This window comes from Chelonia mydas, chromosome 2 (assembly GCF_015237465.2).
Source record: "Chelonia mydas isolate rCheMyd1 chromosome 2, rCheMyd1.pri.v2, whole genome shotgun sequence".
In the NCBI taxonomy this organism is placed as follows: Eukaryota; Metazoa; Chordata; order Testudines; family Cheloniidae; genus Chelonia; species Chelonia mydas.
Window position 1 is genome coordinate 75,024,642 of NC_057850.1, and position 14,745 is coordinate 75,039,386.

At 39.5% G+C, this 14,745-nt stretch overlaps 1 protein-coding gene across 1 annotated transcript; it reads right to left on the reverse strand.

The window, feature by feature from the left end:
• Positions 1–1,600: 1,600 nt before the first annotated feature.
• LOC102935745 (transthyretin) lies at positions 1,601–13,472 on the reverse strand. The gene is made up of 4 exons (XM_007058796.3): positions 13,316–13,472; positions 12,216–12,355; positions 3,192–3,327; positions 1,601–1,877 (listed from the first exon to the last, which is right to left on the reverse strand). Exons 1-4 carry the CDS (start codon positions 13,382–13,384, stop codon positions 1,770–1,772), a joined length of 453 nt encoding a protein of 150 aa, XP_007058858.1. The 5' UTR covers positions 13,385–13,472; the 3' UTR covers positions 1,601–1,769.
• Between the last annotated feature and the right edge of the window lie 1,273 nt (positions 13,473–14,745).

Consider the following 14,745-nt stretch of genomic DNA (forward strand, 5'->3'; position numbering starts at 1 on the left):
GCAGATATGGTCGCCCCATCTCAAAAATATATATATTGGAATTGGAAAAGGTTCAGAAAAGGGCAAGAAAAATGACTAGGGGTATGCAATGGGTTCCGCATGAGGAGAGATTAATAAGACTAGAACTTTTCAGCTTGGAAAAGAGATGACTAAGGTGGGATATGATAGAGGTCTATAAAATCGTGACTTTTGTGGAGAAAGTAAATAAGGATGTGTTATTTACTCTTCATAACACAGGAACTAGGGGTCACCGAATGAAATTAATAGGCAGCAGGTTTAAAACAAACAAAAGGAAGTGTTTTTTTCACAAAACGCACAATCAACCTGTGGAACTCCTTGCCAGAGGATGTTGTGAAGGCCAAGACTATAACAAGGTTCAAAAAAGAACTAGATACATTCATGGAGGATAGGTCTGTCAGGAAGGAGTTAAAATGTAGCCAGCAGAAAAGACAAACTGCTGAGAAGCAAGGACATAGTTTCTGTCAATACCTGATAACTTAGTTCAGCTTATCTGTAAGAAAGAATAATGCTAACCCTCCCTTCACAACCCACTGGATGTCTGTAAGCACTCATCCCTCCCCCAACCTGCACCCCGTCTCCTTCCCCTGCAAGGTAGCCATAAATGTTTGATGCAAGTAGGATGACCTCTATATGCACATACTGTTCTTATTTTTATCTTGTTCAGGGTTGTAACAATGTCTGTCGCTATATGTACAGATAAATGTAAATGAATTGATAAGAGAATGTATATAACTGGCCACTATGGCACCATATTTTTGAAGCTGCTTGTCAATCTTCCCGGTAGCGTGAATAAACCCCCTTCAGTATTGTCTGTGCTTGCCTGATTCTTGGAGAAAAGAATCTTTTTGCCTAAGAGTTCCATCAATGGCTATTAGCCAGAATGGGCAGGGGTGGTGTCTCTAGCCTCTGTTTGTCAGAAGCTGGGAATGGGTGACAGGGGATGGATCACTTGATGATTACCTGTTCTGTTCATTCCCTCTGGGGCATCTGGCATTGGCCACTGCCGGAAAACAGGATACTGGGCTAGATGGACCTTTGATCTGACCCAGTATGGCCGTTCTTATGTTCTTCTAAAAACCATACTCTGTTCAATTTGCTTGTATGCTATATCCCCTTACCTGTCATCTCTTTTTTGTTGAGATTATAAACTCTTTAATGCTGTGATTGTCTTTTCTGTGTTTGTATAACACCTAGCACAATGGGGCCCCATTGTCAGTTGGTCCCATGTCATTGCCATGATACAAATAATAAATAAATATGACTATTATTTCATTAGAATTAGTTCAGCTATCTCTGGGATTTAAGCATGTATGCTGACAGGCGACTATAGCTCTTGATAGTCACTGCATACCATGCAAAATTTAACTTCTTTCAAACACAGAATAAGACAATGAATTGATCTATTTTCTAATAGTGTAGGGCGGGGCCCAGTTACTGATTACTGTACTAAGTCAAGGGTGATGTGTTCTGAGTGGCCAGTGTTGGGTTTTTTTTTTTTTTACACAAAGTTTCTTTTGCATTTTAGCACAGACATCTCCCTTCTGAACAAAGTAAAACATCACTGAGAAAATCACAACGGTTTCTTCTTTAAACGTTTATTGACTTGCCTGAGTTTTTAGCCAGGTTACAAAATGATAAGGACTACTGTAGCAAAAAGGCATGCCATTAGTTATAGGAAATAACCTCCTCCTAAAAACCTATAGTAATTCTATCAATGGAGGATATTTTGGGATGATTTCAGTGTATACTTATTCCTGTGGGTTACTGACTACAGCAGTAGTTGAATAAGAGAAGGGACTGAGGAGAGCAGCAATGGTGTAATGACGATGACCGGAATCATTAGCAGTAAAAACCACCTGGAAAAGAAAATACTTGTAAGCTTGAAGCACAACAGATATGCTCTAAAACTATCTCAGTGTTAGATTTAGCATATAGTCTTCCCTGGAGTAGTATTTGGCTGATTTCTTTCAGTTATAGGTTTTATCTTTCTTTAATTATACAAACCTAATAAAGTAGATGCAAGATATTCTAACAGATTAATGCCTTTAGACAAATCTAAATCTCTACTAGTGGGTTCAGGGCCTAATCCAAAGCTCATTGAAGTCAGTGGAAAAAATCTCATTGACTTCACTGGGCTTTCGATTAGGCCCTTACCCCTCAATCCTGGGTGGTGCTCTCAGAAGACAATGGAAGCGTGCTCGGTACCTTGCAGGCTCAGGCCTTAGCAACATAAAACAAGTTTGTGATTTAAAATGCAATCTACAATGTATTGTAGATGTTCTCAGAATAGCTGAGTCAGTCTTTTAGGAAATTTGAATAGAACTCAATGGCAAGCCACAAATGAGGCTGTTTTTCCCTGGAAGCATTATATAAACATTCTAGAATATTTAAAAAATAAATAGAAGTGCTGAGCAGTCAGCCAAAAGGAAAACATAAGTCACAATTACACCTCAATTCTTCTGGAAAGTTAGATAGAATAGCATCAAAAAGCCTTGTCTATTTTTTCCTTTCTCTTATAATTTATTCCTAGATGTTGTTTGCTGCAGTTTTCTCTGTCACATATTTTAGAAGTGATCTGGGGGAAAATGCACTTTGAACTTTACTAACAAATGATATGAAGGCAAAAAATACTGGATAATATGTCTGACTTTCTGTGGCTATGCATCAAATTGAAGAGATTTCAGTGATTTCCAGATTACTGAAACTGGAGTTGCTGTTCAAACCAAGGAAATGCCTCTGCTGTAAATAGAGACCTTTTCCAATTTATGTTCTGTTGATGACATTCATCACGGGGCTCCAAAGCCTTGCATCCAGCAAAGATTTCCATTTTGCGTTTCCATATTGCAGAACATTTAAAATCTTTAATGTTTTTGAATAAAGCACCAATTTGGGTCACTTTCTCTATTGGGCTGAATGGGCACAACTCCATTGACTTCAGTGGAATTTTGCCCATTTACACTAGCAGGGAGTTTGGCCCATTAACTTACAAAGGAACTCTTTGGTTCCAGTTGTATGTATTGTAGTTTTTGTTCACATGATGCTGTATGATACGGTGAAACACTGCAATGCATAATGCTACTCTTTGTGCATTACAGGAACATGTACTTTTTTTGGTTAAGTAGATGCTCTGCTCAATATGTAAGATACAAGGTATATTCATGAATACTCACATCAGCATATTCATGGAATGGAGAAAGGCCAAGTCCCTTCCAGTAAGAGCTGGTGTCAAACTCAATCCTGTATACGCCTTCTACAAATTGTTCATCTGTTGTGAGCTCATGGATCTCCCCAAATTCTGTGGTTTTCCTGTGATGATAAATAGCCACATAAATACTTTATCTTGACAGTCAGGTGTATAACGGCAGTAGACAGTGTGGAATGTTAAGTAGCACAGATGTGAAGCCATGTTCTTCAGACCCCACTGAATGGTTCTCTTCATCTGAAATAATTCCCTATCTTCTGTGCAGCGTATACTTCCCAGCATCACAGAGCCTATCCTTGCTACCAGCTTAGCCATCTACATCACAAATCAAGCCTGGGCTGCAGAAAGCTTGCCACTGCTGCTGTTACGACATGACAATGGCTAAGGCCGATTTTAATCTGTTGTTTAACTTGCATTAAGCGTGCCCTGGAACTGAAAATTAGAAGCCTAGAAAAAGGACGGTCATGATGACAGGAGGCATGCTGGTTGCCACGATAAAGGTACGGAAGGAGGAAGACTTTTGGGGGGAAAAGATCTGTTGACTAATTGTTGTAAGCATACGAGGCTAAACATTTTAAATGTGCCTACTGAAGCATTTTTACATGACCCTGAAAGTATTTTCTTATGGTCGCATGATAATAAAATCTCTATTTTAGTATTGTTAATTTGAATTACAGTTTGTACGGGGCCAACTGAGGATCAGAGACCCATTATGCTAGATGCTGTATAAATGAGTAATGAAGAGAATCCCTGGCCCAAAGAGTTCACCAGCTAGGTTTGTGATAAAATACAACAGGTGGCTAAAACAGAAAAGTGGAAAAGAATGGGTAGTTGTGATGTGATCTAGCCAGTATAAACAATTAGATCTTTTTGAACTAAAATTGTTGTTCAAATGGTAATGTAGCTGGTTTCTAGCTCCCTGCTCCTCTTCCCTGTTTTTATTTCCAAAACTACTTTCCATTTTCTACATGAGGGTTTTTGGGGTTTTTTTTTGCCTTTTCCTCTTGAAATATTTATGAATGAAATAACTTCACAATCTTGTATAATTGCCTGATGTTGTTTGAGGAAAGAATGGGCCTGAAGTCTGAAAAGCTAATAGGACTCACCAGTTTTATAGCCACCTGTGAGAAGGGCTATCTAGACTGATAACACAGAGTGGGAGGTGGAAGAGAGGGACAGACAAAGAAGGACCTTAATGATGATCAGAGAAGAAATCAGTTGTATTGTTTCCACTTTCTTCTTCTTTCCACACACACCCTTCATTTTACTTGTAAGTTTTTGTACCAAAGCGAATTGCAATAATGCAAAATAGTCTCAGTGAAGGAGGATTTACTCTAATTACAAAGTAAAGAGAACAGTCTAGTTCCTTTGAAGTTGATGTAAAACCTCCCTTGGGGGAACACAATTTGGTCCAGTGGGAATAAACTGTATCTAGAATAAACTGACTCGAAAAGGTTAATTTATTTCATTTATTAATTTTTTATAAATCACACCTTGTTGGTTAAAATTCAGTGAACTAAAAAAAAAAGAGTAATTGGTGAATGCTCATTGGTATTTTCACTTGCAAAAGGGAGAGGATCAGATTCTGAAGAAGTCTGTTGTAGGCAACTATGAGTTTTGAGCGTGCAAATTATTTAATCACGCTAGCCTACGTATTCTAGCCATGTTTCAGTTTAAGCTAACAATTGAGCATAAGCCAAAATCTCTCATCAGAACAACCACTGAAAAGTTCAATCCAAATTGAATTTTGCAGTTAGGCTGTATTTTTATAACATACAGAATCAATATGTCAGATGTGAACAACCCAGAACTTGAGAGAAGATGGAATCCCCATTTAGACTTTTCAATGTGACTCTATTTCTAGTTTAGGCCCGATCCAGCAGAAGCTGGATTTGGGACTAAAACATTCCAGGGGTGTTGGATACACAGATCACTGGCGTAGTAGCAACAGAAGGAGGATACATTACAAGAGGCTAATGCAGCTAATCAAAGGGAAAGAGAAGGCAAGGCAACAGTAGCTTTCGGAAGTATGTTATATGAGCTTGAATACTATGGTTCAAGTGTGTGTTGCAGGTACCAAAGAGTTAATGACACATGACAGTCATGAACTCAAAAGCAAAATTAACGTATTGCCAATAAATTATCTAGAATATCCATGAAAATAGCGAACAAGCCAGCGCTGACAAGAGATAAGCTAGATGAAATCATAGGTATTTTACCTCTCAAAGTTCAGTGCCTTTTGCTATACTGGTTTGGTTGCTAATGTCTTACTTAAATCATTAAAATTGTGATTATTACGATCTTTGGGAAGAGCAGCTGAGTATAGTGTTTACTTACAAATAATGTAGTTTTCTGAGGGTGGGATTTTCAAAAGCCCTCAACTTCAGTGGGAGCAGAATTAGACCAATGCTGAGTTTCTTTTGAAAATCCCACCTTGAGTATACATCTAGTGGCATTTCCACCATTCTAGAACTTCAGGGAATTTTGCAGCAGGCAGCTGCTCCTAGTCCTACAGCCAAGTGTATGTTAGTAGTACCAAAAAAAAAAATCCTTAGGGGCTTGATGTTATGCTCGTAAGAGTCCATAGCAAAACTCCCAGGGGATTTCAATGATGCAGAAGTTTGCCCTAAATTAGGCCCTGCAAAAGGAGAGTTGTAATAAGTCTGAGTGTAGACTGTGTTTATAATAAGCCCCTCCTTTCACTCTTGGCTCTCCGTCTGCTGAAGAGGCAAAAACATGGCATGTGGGCCTTCCTCAGCCATGTGATAGAGGAGACAACACTTTCAAATTAAGGGTTGAATTAAAAAAAATGTTTCTGTTGCACCAGTGCAAAACAACAATTCTTTGTCTAAGGGTATGACCACATGAGTTGCAATCACACCCCATGATTGCAATGTTTATAACACAAATATAATCAAAGAGGAAGCCTGGTTACAACCTGGTTGTCCACTGGTCTGGTTACAAGTCTGGTTCCAATGTTCATTGTGGTCTGGACCAGAACCATATTTCATTACCAGACTAGAGCTAGACCAGTCTGTGCAACAAACCGGAGCAATTTTGTAACCAGATTAGGAGACTGCTGAGCTGTAGCCAGGTTCCCTGACACAGCAGCATTTATTATTATTATTATTATTTATTATTTATTTATTAATAATAATAATCATTGTAGTGGTATAGTTCCTCAAGGCCTCAATTAACAGATTGTAAACAAAACCTGTGTGAGTGTGAAACTGATGTATATTTTTAGTTCAACAGGTTCTGCCTAACAGAGAAAAACCCATGAACAGGTTTTGCATTTAATTTGACTATCTCAAATGATATGTCCACCATTTTCATTGGGACATATTATTCACTTGCATGCTTGACAGTGCAGAAACACAAGGGCTGGACCTCCAGCGTGGCTACCTGATTAAGCATAACTGAATATTAAACCATTTTTGTCTTCATTGTATATTCACATTGAGTTTCTGAAGATTAAGATTCCTTCAGGTACTTTGTAACTTCTTGTTCCCCATGTTGTTCCAGAAATCTCCTGAATGAAGAACAGACGTGTCTGAATTTCTTTAGAAAAATGTTTTAATTGTGTGTATTGGGTATGGAAGGAAGGAGAGCGAAAAGGAGGCATTTGCACTTAGCACATAAGGAATGCAGGGAGTTGTTTCAAGGGCGTTACTCTCTTTTATGGATGAAGGTAAAACAGTAGGTAGTAGAGCTCAAAATCCTGTTCCAATTACATTGTCAATTTCATTATAAAGCTGTGCATGGTGACTGAAAGTTTTTTATTGCCTACGCTCCTGCTGTCTTGGGGTTTATGTAATTTGCTTGGTGTAAAGTACCTTTGAAATCAATATAATTTATCCTCTTCATGGGACATGTGCTGTACTGAAATTAAACTTTGCCCTCAAATAGGCATCCTATTGTTTTGGACCGTATTCCACATATTGAAATAGTGCTTTGGACTAAAATTTGTGACATAAACTAATTCAAATGCATATGCAGTAGCTCATTTTCAAAATTCAAACCCTAACCCACAAAAGAACTAATTTTGGCAAAGGGAATTGCTAAAATATGTGATAGGCGCTATATTTGCAGAAGCATGAGGGCACAGAGAGTACAAGTGACTCGGTCAAAGACACTAGAGTGAAGAGTTAAAATAGTTACCTAACTCCTAATCCCCTGAATAACTAGACCATACTTCTTCCTCAGAACTCAGCTGGAATTAGCTTTCCTTGCATACTTTCAGTTAAACTCCGTTTGAATTAAGCTTCTTAATGAAGTCACTTGTTGTATTCTAATTCTCCTCCTGCCTTTTAAATACAGCTAATCCAAATTCAAGGTGCTTTTCTTAATACACTACGATGTAGTATTAAGAGACAGAATGTAGTATCATAGGGAAATATCCTGAGAAGGGCACCTCCCCCTATATACACTGTAAGTGCCATGGCCAGAGCATAATACACCAATAAAAATTACACTTCCTAATAGAGGTATCTATTGATTGTATCCAGATATTCAGAAGGTCTGTGAGGTAATAACATATTCCCAAATTTGCCTGCCATCATGCACTGGGTCTTGTTTAAAACATAGTCTTGAATATTTGTAGAGTTTCTCTCTAATAGTCCAAAGTTTTGGTCATGAATACAAGAGGGAATCTTTTCAGGACATTACAACTAGAGCAGTTCAGAAAACAAAATTTTCATCCCAGGGGAAATTTTGACATTTCAAAGTTAATTTCTATTCTTAATTGGAGTGTTGGAATGTAAAGCCAAAATCTTGAAAATTTGTGAGACTTGAAAAATTCCCCAAATGTCAAAACAAACAAAAATTGACATTTTTGACTGAAACAATGTGACCTGATCAATGACATTTTCATCTGGAAATGGTGATTCAAAATGACACTTTTGGGCTCGATTCTTCCAACTGGATAATTGAAAAAATTAGTCAATATTTTCTGGGGAAACTTTTGATTTTGACTCACTCATATTTTTGAGAGGAAATCATTAGAGTTTATTAAAATTTTTCACACAAATTTCAGCAGCAACATGCATTTATATGGTAGGATCTTCCACAGGGATGCTGTAGAATGCTTTACAATGACTAAGATGATCAAAATTGGTCAAATAATCCAAAGAGGTTTTTTTACTTTAGTTTAAAAAGCTGTAGTAAATTCAAAATGATCAATAAAATGAATTATGGTTATTAAAGATCTTTGTTAGAAAATCTAAATTTTAACTTTGGATAAACTAAATGATTGGCCATTTAGGGTCGTGCTGACTTTAAAGAATGACCTGAGAGATACGGCATTAAAACTTTCACCCTGGAGAGGAAGACTACTTTTACAGCAGGTGTCTTAATATTAAACAAAGAAATGTGTCTTAATAGGGAATAATTAAATAGTCATTAGGCCAGAGAGAGTGAGAATGGCTGACTAGACCCACGTGTTAGGGCACTCAGGATGTGGGAGAGCCAGATTCCAGTGCCCTGGCTCCGATGACTATTGAATTAGTTATACACAGTGGAACAGCTTCAATAGGAGAGACTGAGAGAGCTCCATGCCAGAATATCCTATAGCCCAGTGGTTAAGGCAAGTTCAAATCCCTGCTCCGTATCACAATGAGTGGGGAACCACATCTTAGGTGAGTGCTCTTGTCCCTGGTCCAAAACGATTATTAGGGGATACCTTGTCATCCTCATTTTTTTCTTTAAAAACCACTGACTTGGCTTAGGCTCCTAATTCCAGGAGAGGAGTTCACAGCTGTGAATCCCAGGCATAGCTAGGGCCTCCCTCTGACCTGAGCTTAGGTGGGGCAGGATTTAGGCCATGCCACTTTTCTTGGCATTACCTGTTAGCTAGAGTAGACAGATCAGATCAGGGTGCTGGCTTCTGTGAATCCCACCCTTAGCTGCCTAACTCTCCCCATGTATTGTATAGAGAGCCTGTGCACTTAAAGTTAGGATCTGTAATGCTCGGCATTGCAATGCCTACGTCCCTTTTGTGAATTTAGCCCCTTGTGGTTTTTGTGGTAATTAATTCACCAGGAATCTCTTGGGGGTAGGTTTTAGAGTGGTGCAAACTGGAAACTCCCAGCAGCACGAGGGAAGCAGCTTGTGTAGGTTATGTTAGGTCTTGCAGAGCTCTGATGGTGTTCTGCAAGCAGAAAGATACAGATCTGGAGACCTCTATATCCTGCAGACCACAGCGACCTGGCAGTCGTCATAAACAAGTTCTCAATGGGAGGTTTGCCAATTAGGTGACCCTAATAGCAAAAGTACGTCTATTGAGTTGAAGGAGATGTAAACATTGACTATGCTTCTGTTTCTTGACTGACAGCGGTTTGGGCAGGCACATTTATTGGTGCGTTCACTAAATCACAAGCCGAGGCAGCCACACAGCTATGCATCCTTAACACAAAGTAGAGGAGAAATGCATCTTTTGCTTGTGACTGGTGCTGTTTAACAAGTTCTCTAGCCACCAGTTTCCTTCTCGTCTCACTGTAATGGTACCCTAAATTGAACTGACAGTTACATTTCGTTCATCTACTCTAAAGTAGAGGAACAAGGACACAGGCATTAGTTTGATTTTAAGTTACTCGGCAGGCAAACAAGATGAAAGTTTGTCCCAGGGAAAGCTGGAGTAAATGGGACACTAATATAGAAAACATCCATTCCTGTGAGTCTCTCACTGTCAGAGGCTCTCCGGGTTCTCCTAATTCATCTATCAAAATAAATATGACAGGCAACCTATTAGTAATTTTGTTGTTACTGTCTGCTAAAGTCCTGTATCCCTGGGACAACAGTTAAAAACCCCAGTCTGAATCAATGTAATAGCAGTGCAGGGGCCAATCTGACAATGTTGAGCAACATCAAGTTCCAAATTCTCCACTTCTTGGCACTGGTCAAATTACTCTTTTACTTTCTGAATTACGCAAAATATTTGCAACTTTGGCACACTTGTTTTTAAGTAGGTTTTATACTTAAGGTCTAGAACGGGGTGGCCAAACTATGACTCGTGAGCCACATGTGTCTCTTTTACCATTTAAGTGCAGCTCGTGGAACCCCACCCCCACCCCACTCCCATTCTCCACCTACCAGACTTGCGGGGAGCTCAGGACCTCTGCCTTGCAGTGGGGTGGTGGGGTAGGGGCTTCTGCTCAGCAGGGAGGAGCGTCTTGGGGCTTCAGCCCTGTGGGGTGCACCTATTGGGGCTCGGGGCTTCAGCAGGAGTGGGGCTGAAGCATCGAACCCTGCCAGGCACCTCCTGGGGGGGCTGAAGCCCCAGCTCTTGAGCTTCTGAAGATTGTCGTATGCGGCTCAGAGGCTCAGTAAGTCTGACAACCCCTGGTCTAGAACCACTATTAACCAGGTCTTGTGGCTCAGGTTAGGTACTGTAAACCTTGTAAACATAGATTTGTTTAAAGTACAAAATAACCTAGCAGTACTGCAAGCCCACCGGTTATAAAATCCTATGTCTCAAAATTTGTCAGCTGAACAAACAAGTGGTGTGTTTGAAAGTAGCACGGCCTTAGCCACATATCCAGGGAAGAATTAACAGCATGGCATTCAGGAAGGAATACAGTGTAGTGAACTGTCTACAAAAACACTAGAGTATAATTCTTCCTCTTGATCTCCCAGGCAAAATTTTCCAAATTTGGTGTGTCTAAAGTCAGTCTCCTAAATTCATATTTAGATGCCTAAAAAAGAGTGACTTGATTTTCAGAGGTACTGAACACCTGTAGTTTCCATTGACTTCAGTGGAAGCTACTGGCTCATAAAAGCTGCAGGATATATCCCCAAATGGCAATTAAGAACAATGTTGCAGTCTAAACTGTTATATCACACAGTTAAGGGAATGTAGTATTTATCTTGTTCCTCTGTAGGTTGCATATAATCACATTATGTATGCATTAAAAAACTCCTCTCACATATTTTTAAAAGAATATAGTTTTCCTAACGATGGCAGAAAAGTGTACTATAGACTTATCCCATCATCCTGCATAAGAAGCTTGGCAAAAATGTTAAGTTTTATACAGGATTTCACTCTTTAAATCCATAAAGCCCTTCTGAATGTTCCTAGATTAGCTCTAGGATGTTTCTTCACTTCTGTTCAGCTATGTTGTATAGTACAGACAGGGTTTGTTTGTGAAATACCTAGAGACAGAGGCAAACAAAGGTCTCAGTGCTGCAGACAGAAGTAAATAGTGTCTCAAAATCTTTAGTAAAAGATATTAAAGAAGATCTGTTGGCTAGGGTGCTCATTTGGGAGACCTGGCTTCAGTTCCCCGCTTCTTGTCTGCCCTTGGGCTAGTCACTTAATCTCTCTGTGTCTCAGTTTCCTATCTGTAAAATTGGAATAATAATACTTCCCAACTTCAGATGGGTGTTTTGAGGATAAATACATTAAAAGTTGTGAGCTGCTCAGATACCACACTAATATGTGCAATGTAAGTGCCATAAATAGAACCACAAACAAATATTGTGGACCCTCTTCTGCTCTTGGTTACCCCAGTGTAACGTTGTCCAAGGAGTTTCTGCTGACTTACACTGGTGTAAGTGAAAGCAGTAGGAAAGGGCATTTCTTGTGCGCATGTTTAGGGCTTTCTAACAAAGTTTAGAGCCTGGATTCCTCTCTACAAATAAAGCTCTGGACCTACTGCATATCAAGATGGCCACCCTGAATTATATAGAAAGTCGGGTGCACAGGTTGCTGGGTTTTTTTAACCATAGGTACAGCAGCACCTTTTGGAAAACTAGAGAAAATTTTAAAATATTCCCTCGCTAGGGTAACTTGAAGCAATTCTCCATACTAATATATATTCTCACCATGGGCCTAATCCCACTGAACTCAATGGGCTTCGGATCAGGCCCCCTATGCTTTTTTACACAGTAAGAGGGACAAGCTACTAAATAAGTTGATCTTCCAGTCAGAATCCCCTTTATATCTCGCTTTGTTCTTCAAGACATCTTGAAAGTTTCATAGCACAACAGAACTTACCCGGTAGCGAAGTCCTGCCAGTTTCCACCCACAGCCTTTTTAAACACTTTAACTGCTACATTGGCAGCTGGACTTCCTCTAACTGCATCCAGAACTTTCACCATAAGAGGGCACTTGGAATCAACAGACCCATGGGAAACCTTGAGAAAGCAGAAAAGGTTTTGTAGTGTAGCAAATTATATAGGGCATGTTCAACATGCCCATTAGAAATCTTCTTCAAAAGGGCAGAAAAGCCACACTTGCAGCGTTTAACATCCACATGAGGGCACATTCCAAGCAAAGTAGTATTTTAAACACAGTATAGTTCACAAACAGGTATTTCTCTTGCCAGAATAATCTTAGATTGGGTACATTGTACTACTTCAGGGAAAGCCTGCAGAATAAATATGTAGATATAGTTTAAAGCAATAAATAGCTCTGGAAAACAACATGCTAATTAAGGATGTATCTTTAAATGCGGTCAGAAGAGGACAAGAAAATAATGAATGAGTATCTGTCCAGGTCAGTCACTTCAGCCACTGTTTCTGATAAACAGCATCATTGCCTTAGAAATATCCCTTAGGCTGGGAGGAAATTGGCTCCTCCAACTTTGCTATACTGTGTTTAATTCTCAGTAATACTTCAATAGCATCTCCCATCTGAAGATCTTGCAGTGTTTTTTAAGGAGTAAACAATTAAGCCTCATAACACCCTTGTGAGGAAAGTAAAATTGTCCCCATTTTACAGATATAGAAATTGAATCACAGAGAATCAAAGGGACTTGCCTAACATCACTGTCAGAACCAGGAATAGAGCCCAAATCTTCTAGATCCCAGCTGCTTACCTTAACCACAGGACCTCACTGAAGCAAATGAGCCCCAAGATCATTGAAATAATAGCTGGCTGAATCGAAAAATTGACTTTATTTTAATTGCCATAAATTTTGAAGGAAATGCATGAGAAAAATGGCAGTACCAGACCATTGTAGCACGGCAATGGCTGCAGGAATTGGTTTTAGGCTAGTAATGCACACAATATAAAATAGATGTGTGTGCCTGTATTCAGAGAGGTTACACTATTTGCAATCGTTTAAATTCCCCCTTCAATACCAAAATACTTACCAATGGTGCAGCTTCAGACAGAAATACCAGTCCAGCGAAGAAAACGAGAAGCACAGAATGAAAGGCCATTCTGTTTGCTGGTAGTGAGCCTCTTTGCCAGCAGCTAGAAGCTGATGGGATTTGGGATTTTATACCCAAGCCTACCACAGAACAGGCTGCTTATCTGATGCCCATATGACTTCAAACCTGCTGATTCTGATTATTTACTTAGTAAACAATCCAATCCTGCAGTCATTCCATACATGGAACTGCCACTGAAGTCAATGGGACTTTTGCATGTGGAAGGACTGCAGGATCATTGGAGCTAAGAGATTAAGTAACCCACACAAACATGAACCTTGCCTGGGGAGATGAGGCTGTTAGAATACCCCATGTAAAATAATGCAAGTCATTTGTTTTTCTCTGGCTGTGTAACTGGTTATAGCAGGCCCTAGTTCCCTTGCTGACTTATAGCGGGAGAATTCCTCATATGTTCAGTCTTATTCCTTGTCTACTCCCATGCATGTTTCCTTTTTCATGTAAAGTTTTTGGGGACCAGCTGTCCAATCAGAGTGATATTTCCTTTCATGACACGGTATCGGTGGAATATGATAAAACGCTGTACAATACACAAAAAATACTATGGTGAAATCCTGGTCCCATTGAAGGCAATGGCAAAGTTCCCATTGACTTTAATGGGACCAGGATTTCACCCCTCGTTATTTAATGGCATATCTTTGTGAACTTAACTCATACTAGAAATGGCAAATAACAATGATAATAACAAATTATTTTTGTTTTATCTCTGCACCTGTCACTGTTTGCTTTTTGTCTTGGCATGGCCGAGCGGTTTCTATCTTAACTGAAAAAGCAAGTAGTATAGTTCTTCATCGTTCTCAAAATCTCTCTAAAAAGGAGGCATAAATTTCGAGGAGGAAGTACATTTAGCTTTTAGGACTTGATCCTGCATCATTAGGGTGGTGGGAGTTTTGCCATTGACTTGAACTGTATCATGATCAAGCCCTTAGAGAGAAGTTTTAAAGGACAAAGTGATACAACTGGTCTAATTTTTCCACTCTCTTGTGTAGTCATTTACACATGTGCAAAGTTATTGTTGACTTAAAAAAACATATTACAGAGACCTAGAAGGGCCCCTGGGTGTTGAATGCTGTGCAGACATTGAAGCAGACACAATCCCCACCCATAAAAATTGCAATGGCAGCATTCTACACCCACTTTGCACATTTAGCAATGACCACACAAGGTGTACAGCAGTTGAGACTCAGACTCAGTTTCCTTCCATGCCAGTGGGAGTTACTCACATCTTGCAATCAAAACTTTTGCTGCCAGATTGACGTGGCAAATCTTTCCTTCACATCCAGCAGTGGACTTTCTGCGCATGGAAGGGAATCAGAGATCTGTCCTGTGGATCTGCAAGCAGCGTTTTGCCA